General features: G+C 45.5%; 1 protein-coding gene across 2 annotated transcripts in view; it reads right to left on the reverse strand.

Moving 5' to 3' along the window:
- Positions 1–24,894, reverse strand: part of LOC111145054 (myoferlin) — a 166,002-nt gene that overhangs the window by 86,063 nt on the left and 55,045 nt on the right. For both annotated transcript variants that reach the window (XM_022499667.1, XM_022499666.1), the window contains exons 4-12: positions 23,623–23,731; positions 20,898–20,985; positions 7,337–7,503; positions 6,548–6,676; positions 3,878–3,940; positions 3,742–3,792; positions 2,536–2,566; positions 1,934–2,049; positions 1,163–1,289 (exon numbers count right to left, since the gene is read on the reverse strand). In XM_022499667.1, coding sequence (XP_022355375.1) covers positions 1,163–1,289; positions 1,934–2,049; positions 2,536–2,566; positions 3,742–3,792; positions 3,878–3,940; positions 6,548–6,676; positions 7,337–7,503; positions 20,898–20,985; positions 23,623–23,731 — 881 coding nt within the window. The remainder of the gene's footprint in view (positions 1–1,162; positions 1,290–1,933; positions 2,050–2,535; positions 2,567–3,741; positions 3,793–3,877; positions 3,941–6,547; positions 6,677–7,336; positions 7,504–20,897; positions 20,986–23,622; positions 23,732–24,894) is intronic.

A 24,894-nucleotide genomic window follows, 5' to 3' on the forward strand; every position in this document is an offset into this window, starting at 1 on the left:
GTCCTCTGAGCTGAGAAAGAAATGTGTTCTCCCCACAAAGCAGAAACAAAATAAAACAAAACAAAAAAACCCAGGAGCTTCTTGAAAAATAAACCAGTAAATTATTGTATTGAAAAATCAGTCACTTGTTGAGGGAAAAACTAGAATAAAAACAGTCCATCCAGATAGGGTAAGAGGCGATTCAAAAACTCAGCCTGGTTTCAACTCGGAAAAGGCACTTTAGGTCAAAATGCAGTAAGCCTAGTCTGAGTTTTTCAGAGACATTCAAGGAACTCTGGCATCATCACAAATAACATAACCAGAAATAATGCATTTAAGCAACTATAAACAGCATATCTCTGTTTTAACAAACTCAGAAGTGAGCTGGAATTAACAAACAGGTTGTATAATGTGAGATTTAATGTATTTACTTCATTCAAGATATTCCTGAGGAGAGATGAGGGAAGCGTTATAGGGTGTTAAACAAGAGAGGGAGCGGGTTCCCAGGGAAAGGGGCAAATCCTGAAGAGATCCACGGCCCCTAGACCGAGTGCTGCCTCCTGGGGCCTGGGGGAGGGGGCCCATGTCCTGGGGCCCAGCAGGAAGCAGATAGGCTGGCAGGACAGAAGGACTCTGGGTCCCTAGCAATGACACAGCAGCGTCGGGACCAGTCTCTGAGTAAAACCACTGTAACTAATTCTCTTAAATGCATCCAATTATCTTGTTATCTGTACCTCATAACAGAATATTGACAGAGGACTAGTTATTGGCACTCAATGACCCTTGGCTCACCCATTTTTAAGAATTCAATAACAAACACAAACACTCGTTGTTCCCCAAATTTCCTATTTTCCCTTGGGATGAAAGAAGTTGGAAGCGCTGCCTGCTAGCCTCTCTTCAGTGTCCTCCAGAATAAGGAGATGTACAACACTGAAGAGGGAAGAGACAGAGAAAGATGGGCCAAAGGCTTAATAAGGAATGTGGATCAGTGACCAGCTGGCTGCCCCATTAACCTGGCCAGGAAGCTTCCACAGGGCCAGAATGAAAGAAGAGAAGTCCATGAAGGCCTTCGAAAAGAAAAACGTATGACAGGCAGCACACATCACTATTCGGACTATGACGTTGACACATGTGGTCATGCAGATAACTGGTCATCGGGGGGGAGGGTGAAGTCCATACGTACTCTGGGGGATGTCCTCTGCTCGGTAGATTTTAAGCAAGAAGGTCACCCACCGGAGGGCGACGCCAGCAGGGAGTAACAAATTACTCTCCACGTCGTCGCTGTCATTATCACGCTCTCGCTTCTCGCTCTGTTGGGGAGACACGATTACAAATGAGACACAGAGAAAAGCAGCAAACTGTTGCTTATAAAATGAAATCGACTGGAATTGTTTCCATTAGGATTTCCTGTGCTTCAGGCTTAAGAGTTCAGCCATCGATGTGACCTTGAAATTGGTCTGCAAAATCTAAGCTCCTAAGTTTCTTCAATTGATACACCACAAGAAAATAACGTGACCTTTTATAATATTATAAACACTAAATAGGACAAAGCTAGTTCCTAGAGTTTTTCCCATTTCTCCTGGGCACTTCCTATTCTCCCAGTTTGCTGTCCAGCCTCCTAGAAGGCCGACTGTCCCTCTTGGTAGCAATGCCTGATTCTGCAAGTGAGGCACACTCTGTAGGTGAAAGGATGCAAAGGAGTCTTGAAAACACATATGTCTTTACTGAATGAAAAACGCACTCATGGACACCAGGAAGGAGTCCAAGTGAGCTACAATAGCTCTGTCATGAAGAAAACAACAGCTTCCAAAAAGTAGGAGAAGCTGGAAGGTTGGAGTTATTGATAGGAAGCTGTGTCGCTTTTCACAACTACTGACGCCCACTTGCATATTAATAACTCTTGGTCCCCTTTCTTAGGGAGAAAATGTACAAAGTCAAGAACACAGGGGCTCACAGGAGGCTCATCTCCGGTTCCCAGGACGAACATGCTGACTTTCATGTAACCTTTAGCACCCGAGCTGGAATCTTCCGGGTCATTGAGAAGAAGCCATTTTCTCATGACAGCATGACCTAAAATAAGGATTAAAAGGACAGGGACACTCTGAAGATAAGCTGACAGGTCTGTGATTTCCTCTGCTGTAAGATAAACAATCATTTCCTCTGAAGCATCATAATGACACCAAGCTTGCCAGATGAGTCTCTATATCAGTGTCCTCTGCTTTGCACTAACCCCCCCCCCGCCCACCCTGCCACCCTAATCCTGCCCTGTGGTCACTCAAACAAGGCTCTCTAAGCTCTACTCATTAGACTTATTAATTTTATTTTGGTAAGGTCAAAATATCAACACAAAACAGAGAAGTTACCTACTTGTGAACGTTACGATAATTACCATTAGATTAAAAAAAGATATCCATATTAACCTACTATTATTCATTCCTGCTAAGTATCCTTCCGCCTCCTCAATCAAGGAAAAAAATTTTATTCCTTTTTGGATTCCATCAGATTTTCTTGATTCCCAGATTCTTCAAGTTCATGGGGAGAAAGAACATTACTTACCGGGTTCGTCATAGATGAATCCAACATCGATCTGGGAAAAGATTATTTAAAATAGCTCAAATAGATTTTAAAATCAGTGTAGTCACTTCAAAGAAAACCATCATTCCATTTAAATATAAGACACTTGACAACACTTCAATTTCTTTGAGAACAACACTTCCATCTTACCTTCTCTGTATCCCCAATGCCCTGCCTGACGTGTGGCACACAGAAGCCCCTCAATCAATCATTTTGAATGAATGAACTAACTAGTCTTAGAGCTGGGAGGGACCACGGAAGTAGGATGACCAGTGTGTCCCTGTTTGTTTGGAACTTTCCCCTGAGAACAGAAAGCCTCAGAATCTGTGAAATCCCTTAGTCCTGGGCAAACTTGGACTTTGGTCACCCTATGAGAATTCACGTGGCCCAATTTCCTATCCCATATTCCTCTTCCTTCTCCTCCAGCTAATGCTAGTGTTAATAAAACCATCGAATGGACAATTCGATGTGCCAAGCCCTGTACCAGATATTTTATATACTCTATCCCACTTCGTCTTCACAATGACTCCATTTTGAAGAGGAAACTAAGGATCAGCAGGTATGTGTCTAGGTGGAGGCAGACAGGATATGAACACACGTGTGCCTGATCCAGATCCTTCTCTAGGACTTCTAGTGACTGGGAACCCCTTCCTTTGAGAGGCAGCCCATTCCACGTAGAATTGCTGGGAAGCACCTACCAAGAGTTTGTCTTTGATTCCAACGTGAGTTACTTGGAAAAGCACCCTGATTCTCTTTCCTGTTTTGACTTGATTTTCCTAGTGCAGATTTACAATAATTGGCTTTGTAGATAGGGGAGGGGGGCTGTTGGTAAGTGGAGCTGGGGGACGGGCTTCTTGCCACTGTCGCAGGGCACTGGCTTCCATCCACAGCTGGAACACTGCAAGCGCCCTGATGTGGCAGCTTCCAGGCATTCGCTTTAAGGCCCAGTAAGTAGTGTACTTTAGAAGCTGACTAGATGCAGGCCAGAGGACACTCAACTGGTTTCTGGCCCCTGGGGCATTCACGTCCTTCTGGCACTGCATCCTCAGCAAAGACCATGATGTGAACCCCTTACATGTAGCTTTGGGATGTCATCAAGGTTGGACAGGCTAATAGTTGGCCAGGAACCTGACTCCTCATTATGAAAGTGCCCATCTAAGGTGAACGAAACAGACAACTGGCACCCACCTTAAATTCCCCCATCAGACAATCGGCCCGCAGGGAGTGGGAATTATAAACCTGGAAGGAAGAAGAGCCATGAGAAGGTTACTGGCTTTAGCTGGTGGTTAGAGAGCACACCCTTTCCACCCCACAGCCCCCTTACCCGAATGCTGATGATCTCATCCATCAGTTCAGAAGGGGTCATGTGGACGTTGTAGAAAAATAACTGTCAAAGCGGGGGAGAAGAATAATTGAATGTTAGCCGGGGTGGGCTCAGGTTTAGCGTGATCTAACGCTACAGTGTGGGAACCCTCCTAAAAAAAGACAAAACACAACCCCAAAAGGAGGTTTGATCATAAAAACACATTGCAGGGCCCTCAAAAAGGCCCCAAAGCTTAAGCTGCTTTGAGCTTCCTGGCAAACTCACCTTTGCATGTTGGAAAAAGGAAAAACAGTTATGTAACAACTATAGTGTTTGTGTAATGAAATAGAACTGTTCATTTGTGGCCAGAAATACGCTAGCTAACCCACTTAAAAACCTAAGTTTATTTCATGCTTCAAGTCTCACTAAAACGGGGGCTTGGTTCTTGCATGCCTGGAAAGTTCAGTTGAATTCCTTACGATTGTCCTGAAAAAATTTTTTTAGCTTTTTTAAAAACACCTAGGATCCGCTCAAAGATCTTACTACATTTGGTTGTTGTGTCTCTTTAGTGTCCTTCTTTTTTTAATTTTAGAGGGAGAAAGAGAGTGACAGCAGGGCGGTGGGGGAGATGGAAGGGGACAAAGATCCCAAGCCAACTCCCCGCTGTGCGCAGAGCCCACAGTCACAGGGCTCCGTTTCAGGACCCTGAGATCATGACCTGAGCTGAAACCAAGAGTTGGACACCTAACCTACTGCGCCACCCATGCACCCCAGCTTTAGTTTCCTTTTTTTTTTTTTAAAATATTTTATTTATTTATTTGACAGACAGAGATCACAAGTAGGCAGAGAGGCAGGCAGAGAGAGAATGGAAGGGAAGCAGGCTCGCTGCTGAGCAGAGAGCCCGATGCGGGGCTTGATCCCAGGACCCTGGGATCATGACCTGAGCCGAAGGCAGAGGCTTAACCCACTGAGCCACCCAGGTGCCCCTTTAGTTTCCTTTTATACAGAGCTGTGCTCCTGCCTATTTTTATTATTTATTCATTTTCTCCTATCAAGACCTGTTGTCTTCTGGAATACCCTACAATTTTGATTTGCGTTGAGTATTTCCTCACCATTAGATTCAAACTGGCCATGTGATAAGAAATGACACAGAGGATATTGATTCTTCTGTTATATCACATCAGGACACACACATCAGTTTGTCCTGTCACTGATGCTAACAAGTTCAATCACTTGGTTAAGAAGATGTAGTAAACTCGGAATTTTTTTTTTTTTTTTAGTAAATTCTTTTATTGATTCCTGAATTGATCTGCTTAGAGTCTCAGGTATTTGATTCTTCCCTTTTGCCCAGAGATCTAATCTCAAAAAAAAATTCATTATGATGGGAAAATTCAGAGGTGGAGATTCTCCCCAAGCTCCTCAGAATGTAGCTGAGTAAATATTCCTCCCATGTGATAAATGCATCACACCTTAGGTGTCAAATCGCCCAGGAGCTTGTCCTCCCTGCAGTCTCGTCTTCTCCTCCCCAGCGAACCCCTCCTCAGGCTCTCCCAAAATCCACTGCAAGTGCCCTCCCCACTCCCAGTGCACACCCATGTCCCAGGTCTGCTTTGACATGACCTAGCGACGTGCTGTTGTCTGCAGCTCATCCAAGGAGGAGAAGTGAGAAGAAGGCCCTTTACAGAAGGGCCTTCACAGAAGGGCCTTCTGTGAAGCTAGGCCAGGGTGAACAAAGGGGGAGAAACTGGGACACCAGAAAGAAGAAACCTGTTCTTCTGATGCACAAAAATAGGAAAAAGAATGAAAAGCTGGAGCCGGGGCTGGGAACTCAGAGGAATGGTGACAGGAAACCATGGTAGGGAAGACCTGGGCTCAGAGAACAGGACATGGGATTCACGCCTGAGGAATCTCAGAAATGCGTCTCCTCAGCAGAGCAAGGCTGGGCTTGGAAACCTCCCCAAACCTCATTTCTCCTCACAGCCCTGATGGTGGGGTCCTGTGGTACCTGAATGACTACCAAGGTATTCAGCGCTTTTGAGGAGTGTTGGAGAAAAGGTCAGCGGAAGGACTGCATTCTCAGCGTGGGAGGGAAAAGAAAACCCTTTTTGGCTCCCAGTTGCTTTCCTTTTACATATATTATTTTTATAGTCAGGTAGGTTTTGACACCTTTAAAGAGCCAGCCACTGTTGTCCCTGTGAAAACTGTAACATCTCTTTAGAGCTGTGACTGAACCTTGGTATTTTTTTTTTTCCTTTCATGAGGGTCCAGCATCAACTGGTCTTAATTGTGAAAATATGCTGGCTGTGCTTTTTTTAAAAGTAGCAAAGCAACCACAGAAATGACTTAGGCATCCCTCAGAGACATCCTGCTGATCAGAAGGAGCAAAGACAGAAGTGGGGGACCTCACGTGCCCCATCATTAGGGGTGCAAGGACCCATCGGGACAGGCAACATGAGGGGATTGTTGTAAAAACACCAGAAAGACCCTGGCAACTCTGAGAACCAGGCTGCGTGATTTTAAGACTCAGTGGTTCTTAAGATGTTGAACGCTGGGACTTTGCCTTGTCTTTACCAGACGTTGGCACTCGAGTTCCCCTCGCACGTGGGACAGGGGAGAGGAGGGTGGAAGACAGGAAGGTGCATACAAATAGAACAGACCCCCTGAGCAGGAAACTGTATGATGCCCATTTACCTCATCATAAAATGGGTTGTTCCCTTTCTTGATCCTCGTTCGGTGTGTCTGGCCACAGACATGGACCTTGACCACAGGCCTGATGTTGTTGCCACTTAACTGGCGGCCCTCGATCACTCGGACACGGATCTGCAAGCACAGGAGAGGGGGTCATTACTGATCCTTTCCCAGCGACGGGTCAGCCCCTCTGCCTGTAAGGATCGCTGAAACCCGGCCAGGGCAGGGGCACAGGGACTGCCTGCACCCCTGCCCTGGCCGGGTTTCAGCGACTGGAGGTGGCCCGCCCTGCTCATCCCCAAGGTGAAGCAGGGGTTGGGTTGGAGAAAGCAAGCACGATCGTGGGGTTGAAACAGTCCAGAGCTGGTCAGGGAAGGGTCAGAGGAGAGCAGGGGTGGGCTGTGGGGTGTGGATAGGGGGAGGAGCTGCTCTGATCCCAGCCTCCCACCTGGTCTTCCTGAGCCTGGGATGTACTAACGCACTCCACCACTGTCTGTCAAGGAAGCGCCCAGAGCTATGAGGACGCACTACTGTGCTTCTGTCCTTTCCTCCCATCGTAGGGAAGGAGGGGTACAGTTTTATTTCTCAGAAGAGCCTCATCTGGCTTGACTCCATCTACCCCTGACAAGCAGAAAAGAGAGGGGCAGCTCTTCTTGGGTTCACTCCCCGATGCCCATTTTGCTAGCTGGGCTGTGGCTCATAGCAAAGGTCCTTCCCCGCAGCACTGCAATTGCTAGAAGCTGGACCAGATGGTGGTAAAACCAAAATGGAGGGTCCACGGGCTGTGCCCACCTGGAAGTCCTGAGGCTTGCTGGACAGTATCCGCCGGCTCTTCCTTCCTTTTGTGAGCCTCCGGGCAAGGTGGGCCTCCGATGCCATCCCACCTGTCCCCCTGGGCCCGGGGCCCCGGACTGTACCGTCCAACCTGTCTTCATCACCTCCGTCTTCCTCCTCATCTCCTAGAACACCAGCAAAGAACCCTGTCAGAGAAGGCCCTCCTCCTGTAAATGTCTGAACTTCGCTTTCCTGGACTGTTTTTAGTGCTCCTGAGGTGGCCCGTGAAGGAGCTGCTCCTTGGGGACACTGACTTGGGATGTGCTGCAACTCTGATATGGTTTCTTTAGGAAAACGTGTTCGTGGTGCACCAGCGTGCTCCTTCAGGCTGTATTCGAAGTGACCAAGAGAGCACCAGTGACGAAGGGGAGAGCAATTGGAGAAGGCTCAGTCAGATGCCACCCGAAGTCACCTGGTTCTGATCTGGGGACCCAAGCTGAGGTCAAGGGGCCTTTCTGCAGTTAGGATGGAGAGGACAGAAAACCCCGGAGGAGCTTGGCAGAGGAGACTTCCACTCCACCATCCCCAGGGCTGGTCTTTTCTCTCATTTACTCATGAGGTTTCTACACCTGCCTCCTTTCTGCTTGAGCTCCTGGTTCCCAAATGCCCTCTCCGCCCTGTGGCAGAGGAGAAATGCATCTCCAGTTTCCTTGCCAAGTAGACCAGACGGTCTCATGCTCTCCCTTTGCCCACCTCGTCTGTCACTTCCACACACATCTGTCTCCTCCTGGTTTATCCTCCTAGCTTCCCTTCATCCTTGGGGGGTGGGGGAGGTGTTTCCTGATTGACAGAGGGAAGCCCCTCCCAATACCGGAGAGCCTACTTCCCTTCTGATTCTCTGGAAACACCCCAAGCATCCCCCCTGCCTTCTTGAGCACCTCCAGTAGATCCTTCCCCACAGGGTCTCCCCTCTACCTTCACATAGGCACAGATTTTTTTCTCCTTAAAAAAACAAAGCAAAACAAAACAAAAAACCAACTCAATTCTGCCTACGATGTCTCCCCTTTCTTTTATTCACAAACTCGTTTAAACTCACTGACCAACTTCAGCTTTTCTTGGCTTAATAGACAAAAAGTGTGAACTCTTGATAATCTGTACAGTATAATTGAAGAGATTCTAGAAGACTAACTACCTCATCCAAAAAATAACAGCATTTGCATTCCCTACCTTTGGATTCTGAAACTCCTCCTTTACAATCCAAAATCATGTAAGAGATCGAACCCATGCAGACACATTTGTCACTCACACTGTAGTATGAGTTAGTTCAGTCAGATTGCTGTGTAGCACAGCTCTTAAAGCCTGGGCTCTGGAATCATGTGGCCTAGGTTCAAATCCCATTTTTAAGCTGTGCGAGTCTAAGTTCTCAATTTCTGCTTCAGTTTTCTCATTTGTAAGAAGGGAAAAATAATAGTATTTACCTCGGCATTATTGTAAAGATAAAATTAATCCACATGCAAGCCTTCAGTATGGTGCCTTGTACAGAGAAACACCCAATAAATTAATCTTTTTTTTTTTTAACTTTTGTTAAGGGATCAGTTTTGGTGGGAGCACAGACTACTACAACACTTCCCAGAGAGCAGGCATGAGGTGGGGTGGGGACTGGAGCAGTCAGTGGGCAGCACGGGGGAGGGGAGCACAGAGTGAGAAAGGGGCAACTACAAGGAAGTAAAAGTCCCCCCACTCCCCACTATGTACTGCTTCAGAGTTCTGCCCAGGGTGAACCCTCCCTTTGCCATCCCTCATTCACACTCAGCTTACCCAGCCACTTCTATCTGTAAAAGTCAACTATGAACTTTCCTTGTTAAGCTCAGGGCCCTTTTCTGAGTCTTTCCACCCCACCAAACATAGCCTCAGGCACTGGACACTCACACAAACTTCTTTGAGTCCTGCAATGTCTGCCTGGCTCTCTGACTAAACCTTCTCGGGTTCTTCATGGGCTTCTTCCACATCCTATTCCCCAGGTGTGACTTCCCACACTGTTCCTCAGCCTCTGCTCCTCTGACCTGAAGCCCTCTGCATCTACACTTTGGAGTCATAGACCCACAGAGTGTTAGGCTAGAGGGCACTCCGAGGTCCCCTGGTCAGACATGCCCCTCACCACAGCGTCCAGACAAGATCACCAAGGGCCAGAAAGCTCAGGTGACCTGTTAGGTTATTGGGAGCTAAGCTGAAATGAGGACCAGATCTTCACCCTACCTCACCCTAGGCTCCAGCCTGGGTCTAAAACCAGGCTGTGGGGGAAGGAGGGGCTGTCCACCTGGTTCTTCAGCATCTTTGTCAGGAGACCAGGAAACCCCAGAGAGGTCAAAGGCAGGAAGGGCTACCTTTGCTCTCTGCAAGATAATCTGGGTCTCATCTACCCCATTCTTGAAGAGCCTTCAAAAGCAAGGCTTGCCTGCCACCCATCTCAGGGTGCCAGAGTCTTAGAATATCCCTCTTCCCATCCTTGACTGGGTGAATTCTTCAACTCCCTCAAGCTCCAGGTGAAACAGATGGTCTCTGGACAGCACCACACATGATCCTACCCAGGGGCTTGGTGCATACAGAACAAACGAGGGGACACGGCCCTGCCTTCTTGAGTTCTTCAGCCCTGTGTGCACTACAGTGGCACAGCTCTCGACAGAGTACCCGGACCCTGCGGGGTGCTCCTCTGACCTCCGCCTCAGGGAAACACAGAAGGTCAAGAGCTCCCCTGCTGCAAATCTGTTCTGAACTGAGTAGGGGCTAGTCTGGATGCCTCTAGGGTCCCGACAACTAAGAAACTCCCTTCACTCCTCCGGGGCCAAAGCAAGGCTTTCCTCCCCACTGCGGACTGTTCCATTTGGGGTTAGTAGTTATGGAGGGCAGCAAGCAGAAGGAGGGTAGATTGTACCCCTTTGTGGTGCCAGACTACAAGTCCTCATGAAACTCTTCACGGATGCTCCAGAAAGACTGCAGGCACCAAAGACCCAGTTTCTTCTAGGAAATACCTTCCGCTATTCAGACTTGAGGCTGAGATGGGTCAGAGGAAACCAGCCTGAGTCATGGCAACTGCCAGCATCTTTGTACAGCCACAGCAGGGTATTTGGGCAGGAAATCATCCTTTATGTGGCAGGAAGCTGCACAGCGTTCAACGGTGCCACCCTAAGTGGTCCACAAGGAGAGAGTGGGCCCTCTAGACCCTAACGCACACACCCCTCTGCAAGCTGTCTCACTCCCAGAGGCGGGTGGTTGTGTGTTCATGCCCTGTGGTGGAGACCCAGGACCTAAGCCATAGCCAGGGGGATCTGCAAGGATGACTCTTTATGACCACAGAGGGCGACATTATGTTGAAAGCCACCGACTACACAGAAAGTTGCTGGTTGTGTTTGCTTCCTTGTAGTTCTGACTGCAACAAAGAACCACCAACCACGTGGCTTACAACAATCGAGATTTATTCTCTGAGAGTTCCCAACCCTGGAAGGAGGGTGATGGCAGGGCTGTGCTCCCTCAGGGCCACCATCTCATCTGATCCTCTTTCATTCCTTGATGGAGAGTCTTTTCTGGAATTTTTTTTTTTAGTAGGCTCCCTACCCAGGAAGGACCCCAATGTGGATCCTGAGATCAAGACCTGACTGGAAGTCAAGAGTCAGATGCTTAACCACTGAGTCACCCAAGCACCACCTTTCTGGAATATTTTATGCTTTTTGGGGGTGGGGGGAAAGGTGTCACAGCACTCTGTTTTTCTAGACTCCTAGAATGTCCTTCTCTGCCTGCGATATTCTGTAATATTACTTTTAGAGAAAAAACCTTCTTGCCTCTTACTACCTGGTGGCTCCTGGCTTCCTTGGCTTGCGGCTGTATCCTTCCCATCTCTGCCTCCATCATCACGTGGCCTGCTCCCCTATATATCTGTGTATCATCATCTCTTTGTATAAGGATACCAGCCACTAGATTTAGGGCCTGCCCTAATCCAGTATGATTTCATCTTAGCTAATTACATCTGCAAAGATCCCAATTCCAAACAAGGTCACTGTCTGAGGTTCTGTGTAGGAATTTGGAGGGGACATTATTCAACTCCCTACAGAAGCCATCTTCTATATCTTTCCAGCATGTTCCATCTATTACTCCAGTCCACAGTCTGCAGCCACACTAGGCTCCCCCAAACTATCAACCACACTACCTCCCTGTCCCCTCCCCACCCCCACCACTGCCTTTCACATCCTTTTCTGTTGACCTGTGCCAGAGTCTGTGCTCTCACACTGCCATGCTCCTCTTCACCCCTCAACTCCTTCCCTTCTCTGGCGTATTGTACTCACCTGGTTCATTCCACCTCCACTCCCTCCACCGCTTCATCCAGGAGCTGAACTTGGCTGAACACTCACCTTCCTGACTTGTCTCACTTTCATTTCATGATCACAACCCTGAAGTGGACTTGTAGGACTCCCTGGCCATCTACCGTATTTCCAAGGCATCTATTCAAAGTTTCCCCAGATCCTGGTCTGAGAAGGCCATTAATTAGCCAACAAAGTCAAATCACTTCACCTTTCTGAGCTTCCTCGTCTTTTAAACCTTGAACGCTTCTGATACCCTCTCTATCCTTCTCATTGCCAGCTAATGAACTTGCTTCTTATTTCATTGAGAAAACACGCAATCAGAAGAGAATATTGCCATCCTCCCAATTCCAAGTCAACCTTCCTACCTGCACCCATTGTCTGCCTTCCCTCCTGCTACAATCATTGAACTGTCTGTGCTCTCAACCTGGGTTCAATCCTTCTGTAGGTGCACAGATCTCATCTTCTCTCCCTACTCACAGATTTTGCTTCTGCATTTTCTCCCTCTGTATCTGCTCATCAGTTTTCCTTTCTTAGCTGGATCATTCAGATGTGCTGAAATAAAGCCCACAATAAAACGCAAAAAACCAACAAAATGAAACAAAAACAAAACAACTTTCCTTGACTCCATAGCGCCCCCTATAGTTACTGCTCTACTTTTCTGCTGCTCTTAAGGGTCATTTGGGCCATGACAAGTTCTTCACAATTCCCTTACAAGAATGCTATCCCAGCTCTCCAACAATTACCATGCCAGTCGGTCAAACCCTACCAAGCTTTTGACTGCAGCCAACATGGACCTGTCGCCTTTCTGACAGTCAGTAACCCTCTATGTGTTCCACATGTGGTTCTAAGTGATGCCTCAGTTAACACTTAGCAATGGCTCTCCATCATAACTCCAGCTACTTAACAAAATAAGTCTTCACATTTCCTGAGATGTACTGTTGACTTCTTTCTAGAAGCTCAACAGTGATATTCCTGAAAACAGCCCCTGCATGTCATCACTGGTGACAGTGATGGCTGTCTGTTTGTTCACCCAGTGCTGAAGAGTTGGTAGCCCCTAGGGGACCTTAGGATGCAGTCAAGCGTGCCTCTGGCATGCCCGACTGTGCCCTTCCCCGGTGGGATGAAACTCCCTCCTTCAGGATACCGTGCTCTCTTACTGTAGCAGAAAAGAATGAGCCATCAGTCACTCAGATGTCACCAGAACTGCAGGCCAGCCTTTCCCTGCCCTCACATTCATTCTGTGAGAGCTTCCCCATGAAGGCAAGTCCTAGGAGTGGCTGAAGAAGACAGACACTTGCCCAGTCACCACCTGGTTTCCTCGTGGCCTGTAATAACCTCTCCCCAGCCAGCAGCACCAACACTGTTCTATGCCTCTCATCTTTCCACCTAGGCTTGAATTGGGCCAGCATTCCATCTAGTTTTCTTCCATTCCTTGATGAAGAGTTCTTTCTGGCATATTTTATGCCTTTTCTTTTCCCCCTGGTCACTGCAACTCTGTTTTTCTTGAGTCCTAGAATACCAACCTCTGCCTATGATATTAATTTTGCTTCTCATGACAAAGTTTTGTTAAGTGGTTAAGGCAAAAGTCACTGCTAAATCAGAACAAAGGGCTGGTATCATATCAGTGTAAGTCAAAAAGTGCAAAGCAGAATGGGAGAGAGGAAGTTTCTAAGCATGAAAACATTTTGGAGATAACATACTGATTTGGCTGTAATGTTGAATAATAACTTTTCTGGGTTTCTAATATGTGAGAGATTATATAAATTCATATCTGCATTCAACCATAAGCAATTCATTACCCTCCACCCCGATTCTTGGGTAAACAGCACTATATGTGCACTAAGAATTTTCTGGAATGGTTCTATACATAGACCAGAGCAAAGGTATCATGGAAGAGCCTCTAACCCAATGGTGATGCAAACACAGGCTTGCAGGGAAATCTTGGCAACATCTGCCTTAGATCAACTGAGCTGTGATCCAGTCTAGCAAATGTTGCCCAAAGAGCACTGACTGAGTCTGGGCAAGATAATGTTAACCAGGTAAAATGCTCAACTCCAGAGCTTCTTAAAGTCAACTCCAAATTCTGCTCTCATCAGGATCTCCTGGAAGTTCCTATTAACCACAGAGATTGGGGAGGTCCCCTTCAGTCCAGCTAAGACATACTCTCTGGAGGTAGGTGATGGAAATCAGCACATTTAAAGATCCCCCTTGAGGATTTTTACTGTGTTTAAAATTTAAGAACTGCTGTTTTGTTATGACCACTTTGGTATTCTGAAATAACTTGGGAAAAAATTGGCCTAATAGAATCAATTTGCAGACCAATGTCAGAGGCCCAATCCTGGATTGGGTCTCCCAGTAATTTTCTAGCACACTGGTAATTTTCCAGTTCAGTTCTCACCAACTCCATCCCTTCTTCAACGTGTTCCGTGGACCCCCACGGTCTATCCAAGAATAAATGTCTCAGTCTGGCATTTCCAATCCCTGGGAACACGCTTCCCTATTACTACACCCATGAATGAATCAGTCACTTTCATCAGTTCACCAGTGTTCCCCAAAATGCCCTTCTTGAAAAGAAACATTTAAACAATATACACTGCCCATTAATCATTCACTTAATTCATTCAACCAATAGAGCATTTATTGAACAATTATGACCTAGTGCTAGGCACTAAGAATACATAGTTGAAATAGATAGCTGAAAAAGTACTTTCTCTAAAAATATTGTGTCCCATGTAACAGTCTGGTTAGTCCTCTGTTGAGGAATTTATTATATTCAGCTCTGACCTATACTTACTCATGTTTATATGCTTATATCTTACCTTTCTATGAAATGCAAGCTCCTTGGTGGCAAACAATGTCTTTCTCACCTCTCTATGCCCCAGATGTCAATAAATGTTTTCTAAACTGAATTTTATTTTATTTTATTTAAATTCAATATAAATTGGATTGAATTTAACTTTAAGCATGGTGACTTTAGTGTTCATGGAATTAAATAAATTTGAAGTGGCAATGTCTAATTGTGAATGAGTTATTGTATTCCTGTTGTTAATGCACAAATTCAACAGATGGTTCTTCAAAAATAGAGGTGAGATTTTAAAAACAGTTCATTCTGGCTACAGGAATGTAAACTCCAGTCAAGCTAACAGGTATCTGGTGAATCAAGTTGGCAAAGTAACAGGTTTTCAGGAAGTCAAGTCTGTCATCTGGGTCATTCCCACCCTTCTGTCATGGGAACAGTCTTGGAGGTGGGTCAATGAAAGAGGTATTTTTAACACCACACATGTGCAGTCAAACCACCAATGCCCAGGGTCTGTAATTTTTGTCATCTGATATACGAGCTCTACAAAAAGCATTCCTTAAAAACAAACCCCTTAGATACAACACCAAAGACACAGTCCTTGAAAGAAAGAATCGATAAGCTGGACTTCATTAAAATTAAAAGCTCCTGGTCTGCAAAAGATAATGTCAAGGTAATGAGAAGACAAGCCAAAGACTGGAGAAAATATTTGTAAAAGATACAACTGATAAAGGACAGTTATCCTTTATATATATAAAATATACTAAGAACTCTTAAAACTCAACAAGAAAACAAACAACTTGATTAATAAGTGGACCAAAGACCTGACAACTCACCAAAGACAAAGATACACAGGTGGAAGACAAGAATATGAAAAAAGATGCTCCAAAATCCTATGTTATCATGGAAATACAAATTAAAACAATGAGATATACCAATTAGGATGACCAAAATCTGGAAGACGGACAACGCCAAATGCTGGCGAGGTTGTAGAGCAATAGGAACTCTCGTACATGGCTGGTATGAAGGCAAAATGGTACAGCCACTTTGTAAGACTATTTGGCAGCTTCTTACAAAACTAAGCATACTCTTCCCATGTGATCCAGTAATCATGCTCCTTGGTATTTAGCCAAAGAGGCGGAAACTATCTCCACACAAAATCCACACATGGATGTTTATAGGAGCTTTACTCATAACTGCCAAACTTGAAAGCCACCAAGATGTCCTTCAGGAGGTGAATGGATAAATAAACTATGGTACATCCAGACAATAGAAAATTATTCAGTGCTTAAAAGTGAGCTACCTCATCATGAAAAGAAATGGGAAAATCTTAAATGCATACTACTAACTCAAAGCCAATCTGAAAAGACTGCATACTATAGGGTTCCAACGCAAGGACATTCTGGAAAAGGCAAAACTACGGGGACAAGAAAGAGATCGGGGGTCACCAAAGATTGGGTGGCAGGATGACTATGCAAAGCACAGCGAATTTTAGGGCAGTGAAAATACTCTGTATGATATTCAAATCATGGATATAGGTCATTATACACTTGTCCAAACCCTAAAATAAACACCACCAAGAGTGAACTCTAAGGGAAACTAGGACTTTGGGTGACTATGATGTGTCAACATAGGTTCATCCTTTGTAAAAAAATGTATCATTCTGATAAGGGACACTGATGCCAGGGAAGGCTATGTAGTGTGGGGACAGGGTGTGTATCTGAAATCTGTTATCTTCCTCTCAATATTGCGTGAAACCTAAAACTGCTCTAAAAAAAAAACAAAGCCCTCGGGGAGCCTGGGTGGCTCAGTGGGTTAAAGCCTCTGCCTTCAGCTCAGGTCATTATCCCAGGGACCTGGGATCGAGCCCCACATTGGGTTCTCTGCTCAGCAGGGAGCCTGCTTCCCCCTCTCTCTCTGTCTGCCTCTCTGCCTACTTATGCTGTCAAATAAATAAAATATATTTTAAAAAATTAAAAAAAGAAAACAAAGCCCCCAAATACATACACCGACACACACAAGCCCCTCAGGTATCCAGTTCCTGGGTTCTATGGTCAAATTAGCTTGCTTCAATTTCCAGGGGTAAATTTTCCTAAATATCTTCACTTTTGTGTTCTATCATTAATAGTTCAGATTTCTTCTATGCAGGACCCACCATGTGGATGATTTGTAATCTTTAAAACGGGTATTGGTGGGCACCTGGGTGGCTCAGTGGGTTAAAGCCTCTGCCTTCGGCTCAGGTCGTGATCCCAGAGTCCTGGGATCAAGCCCCGCATGGAGCTCTCTGCTCAGCAGGGAGCCTGCTTCCTCCTCTCTCTCTGCCTGCTTCTCTGCCTACTTGTGATCTCTGTCTGTCAAATAAATAAATAAAATCTTTAAAAAAAATAAAAATAAAAATAAAATGGGTATTGGTAATCATGAACAGTGGTTATCTCCAGAGGATGGGACTACAGAAGATTTGCACATTCTGTGTTTTTATATTTCTGTAATGTTTAATTTTCATAAGCAGGTATTGCTTTTGTACTCAGAAAGAAGATCAACAAGTTCAAATTTTTTAAAAAATTTTGTAAAGATTTGTATAAATGAGAAGAAGCAGACTCCTTACATAGAAAGGTAAAGTGTTTAAAAGAGTCAATTGAAAGGTAGGGGAAAAAAAAGAAATTCTGGGCCAAATGTTCTGTTTAGGATATTAAAGTATGTGATAGCAACAGGTGTGGCTGTCTTGCTGTTATTTCTCGGCCACGTATTTGTTGGTCTTATCTTCCCTTAAGACTTCCCTTAAGACAGGTTTTTTGTTTTTTTTCCCTAGAGTCTTCCCTAGCATGGAGCTGGAGTGAGTATCCAAAGATATCTTTGCTTAGTTGAATTGAATTGTCTTATTAAGACAAAAAAGGTTTTCCCTTGAGATATCCAACTAACCAAGAATATTCAAAGTTTTTTTTAAATGCTAAAGAAGCTGGACTACAAAGCCTACATTCAGAATGTCACCCTTGACCCAGCTTTGGTGAACAGTCGTCTAATGGAGCAAAGACAGCACTTCCAGATCAAAGAAACCTGTTCATTTTTTAAAATCAAGAAATTTCATTTTGTCATCTCACACTTAAAAATGAAATTGACCTGCAGACACAGCTCATTTCCTCACCCGCCCCTGTTAAAACTCTTTGTTTCAAATCCAAATAAAAGGAGCCCAGGTTCTGGTTTATTTCCTGTCTCCATCCAGCAGTATCAGGGATTCTAGAGAACTTCTGGGAAAGACCTTGGCCAACTGCCATCGCAGAGCCTGCTGGGAGTGAGCTTGCGAAGAAAATGGGTGAACTCCCAGTCCATGAACACCGCTGGACCATTAGCGCTGCTGACACAGTCTTGGAGGGGACAAACAGGAGCCTCAAGCAAAGGGAGCCTAGATGGCAAGGATTTTCTTGGGTTTAAACATTTAGAGTTGGCACTGTTCTCATTTCTAAGAACACTCCTTCCCTCCCCACCAAAACCCCCTCCCCCGCTCCTCTCCCCCCGGCTTTTTCCCATTTTTCCTTTTGCTCCAGGGAAATCATATGGTTTCTGAGCTTGGCCTGACCTTAGTCCATCTCAGGAGAGGGGACCTCCCCCTACACTCTCAAATATCTTGATAAGTTGCTTATTCTCAAAGTCTCTCTGGTTCACTAGGACACCACCTTTTCCTTTTTTTTTTTTCCCCAAGATATTTAAAAATAAGCATTAAGTCATCCCAACGTGACTTTGAGCCAAGCCAGATCATTCTTTTCCAATAGATCTGATATTTAGAGGAAACAATTTGAATGTTCATACACAGTGTGCCACCCAACTGAGCTCATGACTACATGTCACCTGGAATTGTTTTTGCAAAAACAGTAATAATGATGATAATAGTAACAACAGCCACCATTAAGGTAGGCACTGAGTAGTAGGCATAGTAGGCACTGAGCTGAATACTTTATATGCCTTACCTCATTGAACTCCTGCAACAACTTTCTGATTTAAGTGCCACTATCATCCCTACTTTAACGTAAAGAAAGTTGAGATTCAGAGAGGCTAAGTGACTTGCCCAAGGTTACATGGCAAATTAACAACAGACACAGACAGAATCCAGCCTAGGCCAGTCTGATCCCCAAGCCCTTGTTCTTACGTTACACTTTCAGGCTTTAAAAAAAAAAAAAAAAAAAAAAAAAAAATTTTCTCTAAACCTGGACTGAACATGCCTGGAGGGCAGGATCTTTACCCCAAAGCATTATCACCCCTCACTGCAGCATCTGGCGATAGGTAGGTGGAGAAACCCAGCAACCACTTTATTCCCTAAATATTAAGAAATGGTGTGGCACCAGTTTACTGTAAACTATGAGTTTACTTCTTTTACTTGAATTATCCATAGCATTATTTCTTCCCCAGAGCCCTGGCTGAAGCAGTAAACAAAGGGCTCATTTAATGTTTTAGCTCTTGAAATGAACACAATGATACTGTCTTTTATCTACCAGTATACCGGCACAAGAGCACATCCCAGAAGCCACGCCCATCTCTAACCTCAGAATGTGACCTTATCTGGAAATACAGCCTTTGAGGATGTAATCAAGCTAAGACTGAGATCACACTGGATGAAGGTGGCCTAATCCAATGACTGGGGTCCTGACAAGAGGGAAGAAATTTGGACACACCCAGGGCACACACCCCTGGGAAGACAGAGGCAGAGACTGGAGTGGTCAGTCTAGGAGCCTAGGAACACAAAAGATTACCAGTAATCACCAGAAGCGAGGACAGAGGCCTAGAACAAAAATACCCTCGGGTCCCCAGAAGGAACCAACCCAGTCAACATCTTGATTTCTAGCCTCCAGAACTGGAAGGGAATCAGTTTCTATTGTTGAAGCCAGCCAGTGGATGGGGCTCCATTACCACAGCTCTAGAAAACCAATAAACAGGCTCTGGCTAGAAAAAAATGTCAGCGTGAGAAAAGGTACCCAGATCCTCCCAATTCAGAGGCAATTCCAGATATCCTGCCAGCTGGGGCTACCTTTTACAGGCCAGAAAGTACCTACTGTCCTTCCAAGCAGGCTGATGTTAAATCCCAGTGACAGCGGGCTTTGAAGACGGGGTGAGAAAGAAATGGGTAGGACCCATCACTTCAGCCCGTGAAGGTGTGCTATGCTGGACTGGACTTTTGCCCCTGGGTTTTACTTGTCACGACAGCCATGACAGCAAAAGGACCATGGCTATTCTCCTAGGGCTGAGAGCGTCTGAGTAGCACGCAGTGTGCCCACGGTGCTGCTGGAAGGAGGGCTGCCGGAGTGCTGGGACAGTTCCGACCGTCCCCACGGGAGATGGCACCAGATCACCCACTTTAAACCCTTACAAGTACTTGGCCAAGAAGTGAGCCAGAACCTCAATAACGGGCCACCTGCGGGGTGTGGGTGAGCAGGGACAGTAGCTGGGATCAGGGAGGCAGGGAGGAGGCACTGGAGGGGCCAAGGAACCCACTTGGGCTGAGGAGAGCGGAGTTCAGAACAACGAGAAATGAAGAGACAGGCCCTGAGAAGCCAAGGCTGTTAGGAACGAGTGCCGAGGTGTGCTCCCAGGAAGAACTTCTGAGCAGCAGGTAAGTGTGGCAGGAGCGGGTGCCCCTCTTTGCTGAGGCACATGCCAGGGCCAGGGAAACACGGGTATTTGGTGAGACATCTCAGAGAAGAGGACGGGGCAGAGACACTGTTAGCATCACATCATCTTGGGAAACCGCTAACAGGAGGTCAAACTTGGTTGCCTGAAAGGCCTGTCTCGCAGACTTCCCTCCACTTAAGGCCCAAAGCTCTCCCCAGAGCCAGCAGCCCCAACCCCATCCAGAGCAGCCTCAGTGCCCTGAATGGCCAATAATCCCTGCCAAAGAACAGGGAGCAGGAGGTGAGTCATGCTGAGAGAAACAAGGAACTGCTCAGGGGCTGGGGCAGAGTCAAGGCCAAGGGAGAGAAAGAGGCTCCAATCCAAAGGCACTGGCCATGAGGCTGGCGACAGAGAGCACAGCCTGCACACCGCACATTTAGGATGTGAAGAGACACACGAACAGACTAGAGGCCGCTCCTGAGGCTTATCAATCAGGGCCATTCCAGCCATGGGCAGAAGCTACAAACCGAAGCAAAGCCTTGCTTGGGATCTTCCTCTGGAGCCTGTGTGTTGGACAAGCCCACAGTGAGGCTGGTCAGAAGGGGCTGTCTCACCCTTCTTTCCCCTGAAGGGCATCTCACACACAACTGTAACGTCCCAGTTTGGGGCCAGCTCCCCCTGCCTCGTGGGGCCCTGTCCAGGTGGGCAGGGCGCTACAGATAGTATAATGAATGACAAAGAAGGCTCTCTTGGAGATTCTTGGAGACTCGTTGTATGTCTTGAACAGATCACCCCCAGCGCAGGCTGGGCTTCCAAAGGGTCAACTTACCTTCTGTGACGGACACACTGGTCCCACTGGGGTCATTTGGATGTGGAGCGGAAGGTGGGTCATAGCCAATCACCAGGTCAATGGTGGCCTAGGTAGAAATAATTTATTGCAGAGAGAATGAGTGCAGGGTAATGGACTCAATGCAAACCAAGTCAGCAGGAATAAAAGGTTCTGGAAGGGGCGAGAAGAGTAGGGGAGAAAGATCACACACGCTCCATTGTTTCTATCCTCCCTCTTGTGAGCCAGGTGGGCAGGGAAGCCTGGGAAAGGAGTTACCTGTTACAGGTTGCCAAGTGTACCATTGCTAAAGGGCAACCTCACAAACTGGAGCAAAGTTGTAACACGTAAGCATGACCTTGTGATTGGCCTCCATCCTAGCCTTGAGACGGCCTCCAGTCAAAGAAGCTCATTTTACATGGTTCAGTTAGCTGTTTGCACCTTGACTTCTTTATTCACCGCTGAGATTTATTTTCATTTTTCTCTTCTCTAAAAATAAGTTGAGTAACTAACAAAAATTATATAACAATGTGATTCATAAAACAGGATAAAAAAGGGAAGCAAGTCTGATTATAGAGAAAACAAATACACAAACCAAGATTATTGCATCTTGTGTAAAAGGTGACTCCAAGATGGCTAGGAACCAAGGCAAGAAGAACAGAAAATGTTATGCAACTTTCATTTTCAGAAAGGAAGAAACATGCTAGTTCCTTATAGGAAATACAATTGTTTTCATTTTTAAAATCTGTGACAACTTTGTCACATAGGGCGTTACCCTAGGGCAGAGTTTCCTATACTTAGGTATTTCATGAACCTACAAAATTTCAAAAAAACTTCTAGGGGGCATCCACATAGGGATGCTAACCCAAGCCCACAACTATATCTACTGTTATGATAATTTCACAAAAGAAATTAATTTTAACAGCAAAAATGAGGAAGGACAAACTGCAGAATAAACGCAATCCTTTGCAAATAAGGATGGCGCATGGGCGCGCGCAAACACCCACACGCCTGCATGGACACACCCAAGTCACCGGTTAAAATACAGAGGTAATATTTAGAACATAGTCATACTGAAAAATCATTGTTTATCGGAAATTCAAATTTAAATGGGCATCTCGTACTTCCACCTGCCACTCCTGCTACACCTAGTAAAATCTAGTACATACACGCATGCGCTGGTGCACACACACACACACACGACACGTTACCTTTTTCTCATCTGTCTGTTCATCCATGAATATTCCCTCATGGATCAGCACATTCCTGAACTACAGGTCCGGGAGATACTTAGCAGAACGATAAATGAAGCCCCCAACAAGAGTTTTGTGGGGAAAAAAGAATCCTAAGAGCAGCATCCGATGGCTACCTCTGCCAAAGCCCCAGGCCACAAGCTGAAGGCGGAGTGCAAGGAGCACTGAGGGGCTCAATTGCCAAACTTTAGTATCAAATTTTCAAAACTTAGAAGAGGCCATGGATGGCTCGACCTCTGGATCAGTGGTTTCCGGATAACGTCAGGATTCCCAGAAGTGCCCCAGTTCTATGTGAGCTTGCTTCTGTGCTTAAAAAAAAACCAAAAACAAAACCAGCCAGAAACATCGCTGACTTGGACCGTCTTTCCTAAATATCAGTTCTCTCAGCTGGGTTTTGGAAAAATAGATGAAATATGACATCCTGAGTTTATGTTTTAGTATTAGAATGCGGATTCCCAGCAAACCAATAAGTTTTGGAGCCTAGACCAACACACTGACATTCCAAATAGGGCTTTGAGAAGCCTAACTGTATTCTGGCTTATGGGGATGGCCCGTTTTAGTACAAAATTTTCTTCCTTTGTCCAGGCTCCCAAACAAAATAAACTGATTGAAAGGTAAAGGAGTTAGAGGTTAATGGAGCAAGCATGGTAGCTTTACGAGCACTGTTAGCAATCAGAAATCTGAGAGCTATGAGCTTTGAGTCCATATATTTTTTTAAGTGCCCTCGAGAAAGAGAATTCTGGGTTCGCATCAGACAGTATCACTATGCACTTATTTAGAGAGGCTATGGTCAGAAAATAGTGAGCTGCCGATCACTGATAAACACCATGATATTCACATCTTGATGTTCCAAGGTAATATTATGAGACTGACGCGCTGCCTACTGCGCTAAGGAGGCACCCTTCCAAGGTAATATTAATGAAATACCTTCTACAGAATGTTTCAGAATGTGTCTGAGCCACAGAGCTATGCTCACCACACGAATGTAAACACCCAAGGGGATATGCACAGAGCTATACCAAGAGAGGGTCCCACTCACTCCACACCATTTTCCAAAGAAAATCAAGTTTACCTAATCTACTAGCTCTGTGATTCCAAGGACAGGATGAGGCCATATCATTTGCAAGTGGACCTGTTATCTCAAAAACCATAGGGGGTGGTGTGTGTATGTGTGTGCATGTGGTGAACTGATTATCATTTCACTCTTTTTTTTTTTTTTAAAGATTTTATTTATTTATTTGACAGAGATCACAAGTAGGCAGAGAGGCAGGCAGAGAGAGAGGGGGAATCAGGCTCCCCACTGAGCAGAGATCCAGATGCGGGGCTCGATCCCAGGACCCTGAGATCATGACCTGAGCCAAAGGCAGAGGCTTAACCCACTGAGCCACCCAGGCGCCCCCCATTTCACTCTTCTTAATGAACTTTTTGCTTCTTATCTCACTTCAAAGCCATTCAACAAAAGAGAAAGTGCTCACCCCAGTATCTTGCCCCTTTTCGTTCAGCAGGGGGATGAGTTTGTACGGCAGTGATCTGCTCTGGTCACCGATCAGGTCCTTCAGGGCGACAGTGGCCGTGCCAATTAACCTGCGGGAGAAACGAGAGAGTGCATGGGAACCTAAGTGAGAGGCACGCTTCTGCTGACTCAGCGACCTCCCCATTCCCTTCGAATTCATCTGTTAGTGTTAACATCACTCACCGTGAAATGAATTTTGGGAATTTTGGCAATAAACATCACTTTTCCAGAACAAGTAGTCATTTCGAGAGTCTAACTGTGGTGCCTATGAAATTTCAAGTCATGAATGAGATGACTCATGAATGGCTGACAGAGACCGAACAGCATCCCTCAGGGTCCAAGGAGAGAGAAAAGTAGGACAAAATCCAAGCATTCTACTTGCAGTGTAAATGTAAGAAGACCCATCAAACATTGCCCACTGTAAAAATGCCCCTCTGCTCTCCAGGGAGACCTTCTGCTAATGTAAATAGGTTGCTAGTTTACCGATGAGGCCAACTTACTAACCTGTATACTATGGAGAATTCATAAGCCAGGTATGTGTCCTTCTCCATGTTCCTGGACCCGGAGGGGTTATGTTCAGCCTCAAGCCCTTAACCAGCTCCCTGTCAGTGCACATAACCTAGTGGTACAGAGGCACACATGTCTCTGCTCACCACAGTCAGGCCCCTAAAGGCACAAATTATTATTTCTCTTTTCTTTTTTTTAATTGCTTTTTCTGTTCAGTGCTCTCACCCCACTGGTTGGAACAGAGTTCATTTATTTATATATATTTACTGAGTGAAGGAAAGAATAAATAAGTCTATATACATTAAGAAAGAACACCCAAAACATGTTTTGTAGTTAGGGCCCATGATCAAAAAAATTTACTGAACACACAACACCTAAGAGTTAGTGAATATAAAAATGTGACCCACAGAATATAGTCTGTACATTGGGGGTTTGTAATGGACAACATGGTATGAGATTGGGTGAACTGAAGACGTTCTCTTCGTGAAAGGCAATGAAAAAGCAAAGAAAGCCCAGAGATGTGCTCTCAGTACGGACACCAAAAAAAGGAAAAGAGAAACCGGGAGAATTTAAAAATATTATTTACTTACACCCTGCCTACATTTGCAGTGACTGATACTAATAAATGGTAGATATGATAGCATGATCATTAGCATAAAAACAGAAAACTAAGCATCAAATCCTCAAAGTGATAGAAGAGATTCTTTATATCAAAAAACCCGGGGGG

Source organism: Enhydra lutris, unplaced genomic scaffold, assembly GCF_002288905.1.
Source record: "Enhydra lutris kenyoni isolate GAN:26980312 unplaced genomic scaffold, ASM228890v2 scaffoldscaffold12, whole genome shotgun sequence".
Taxonomy (NCBI): Eukaryota; Metazoa; Chordata; class Mammalia; order Carnivora; family Mustelidae; genus Enhydra; species Enhydra lutris.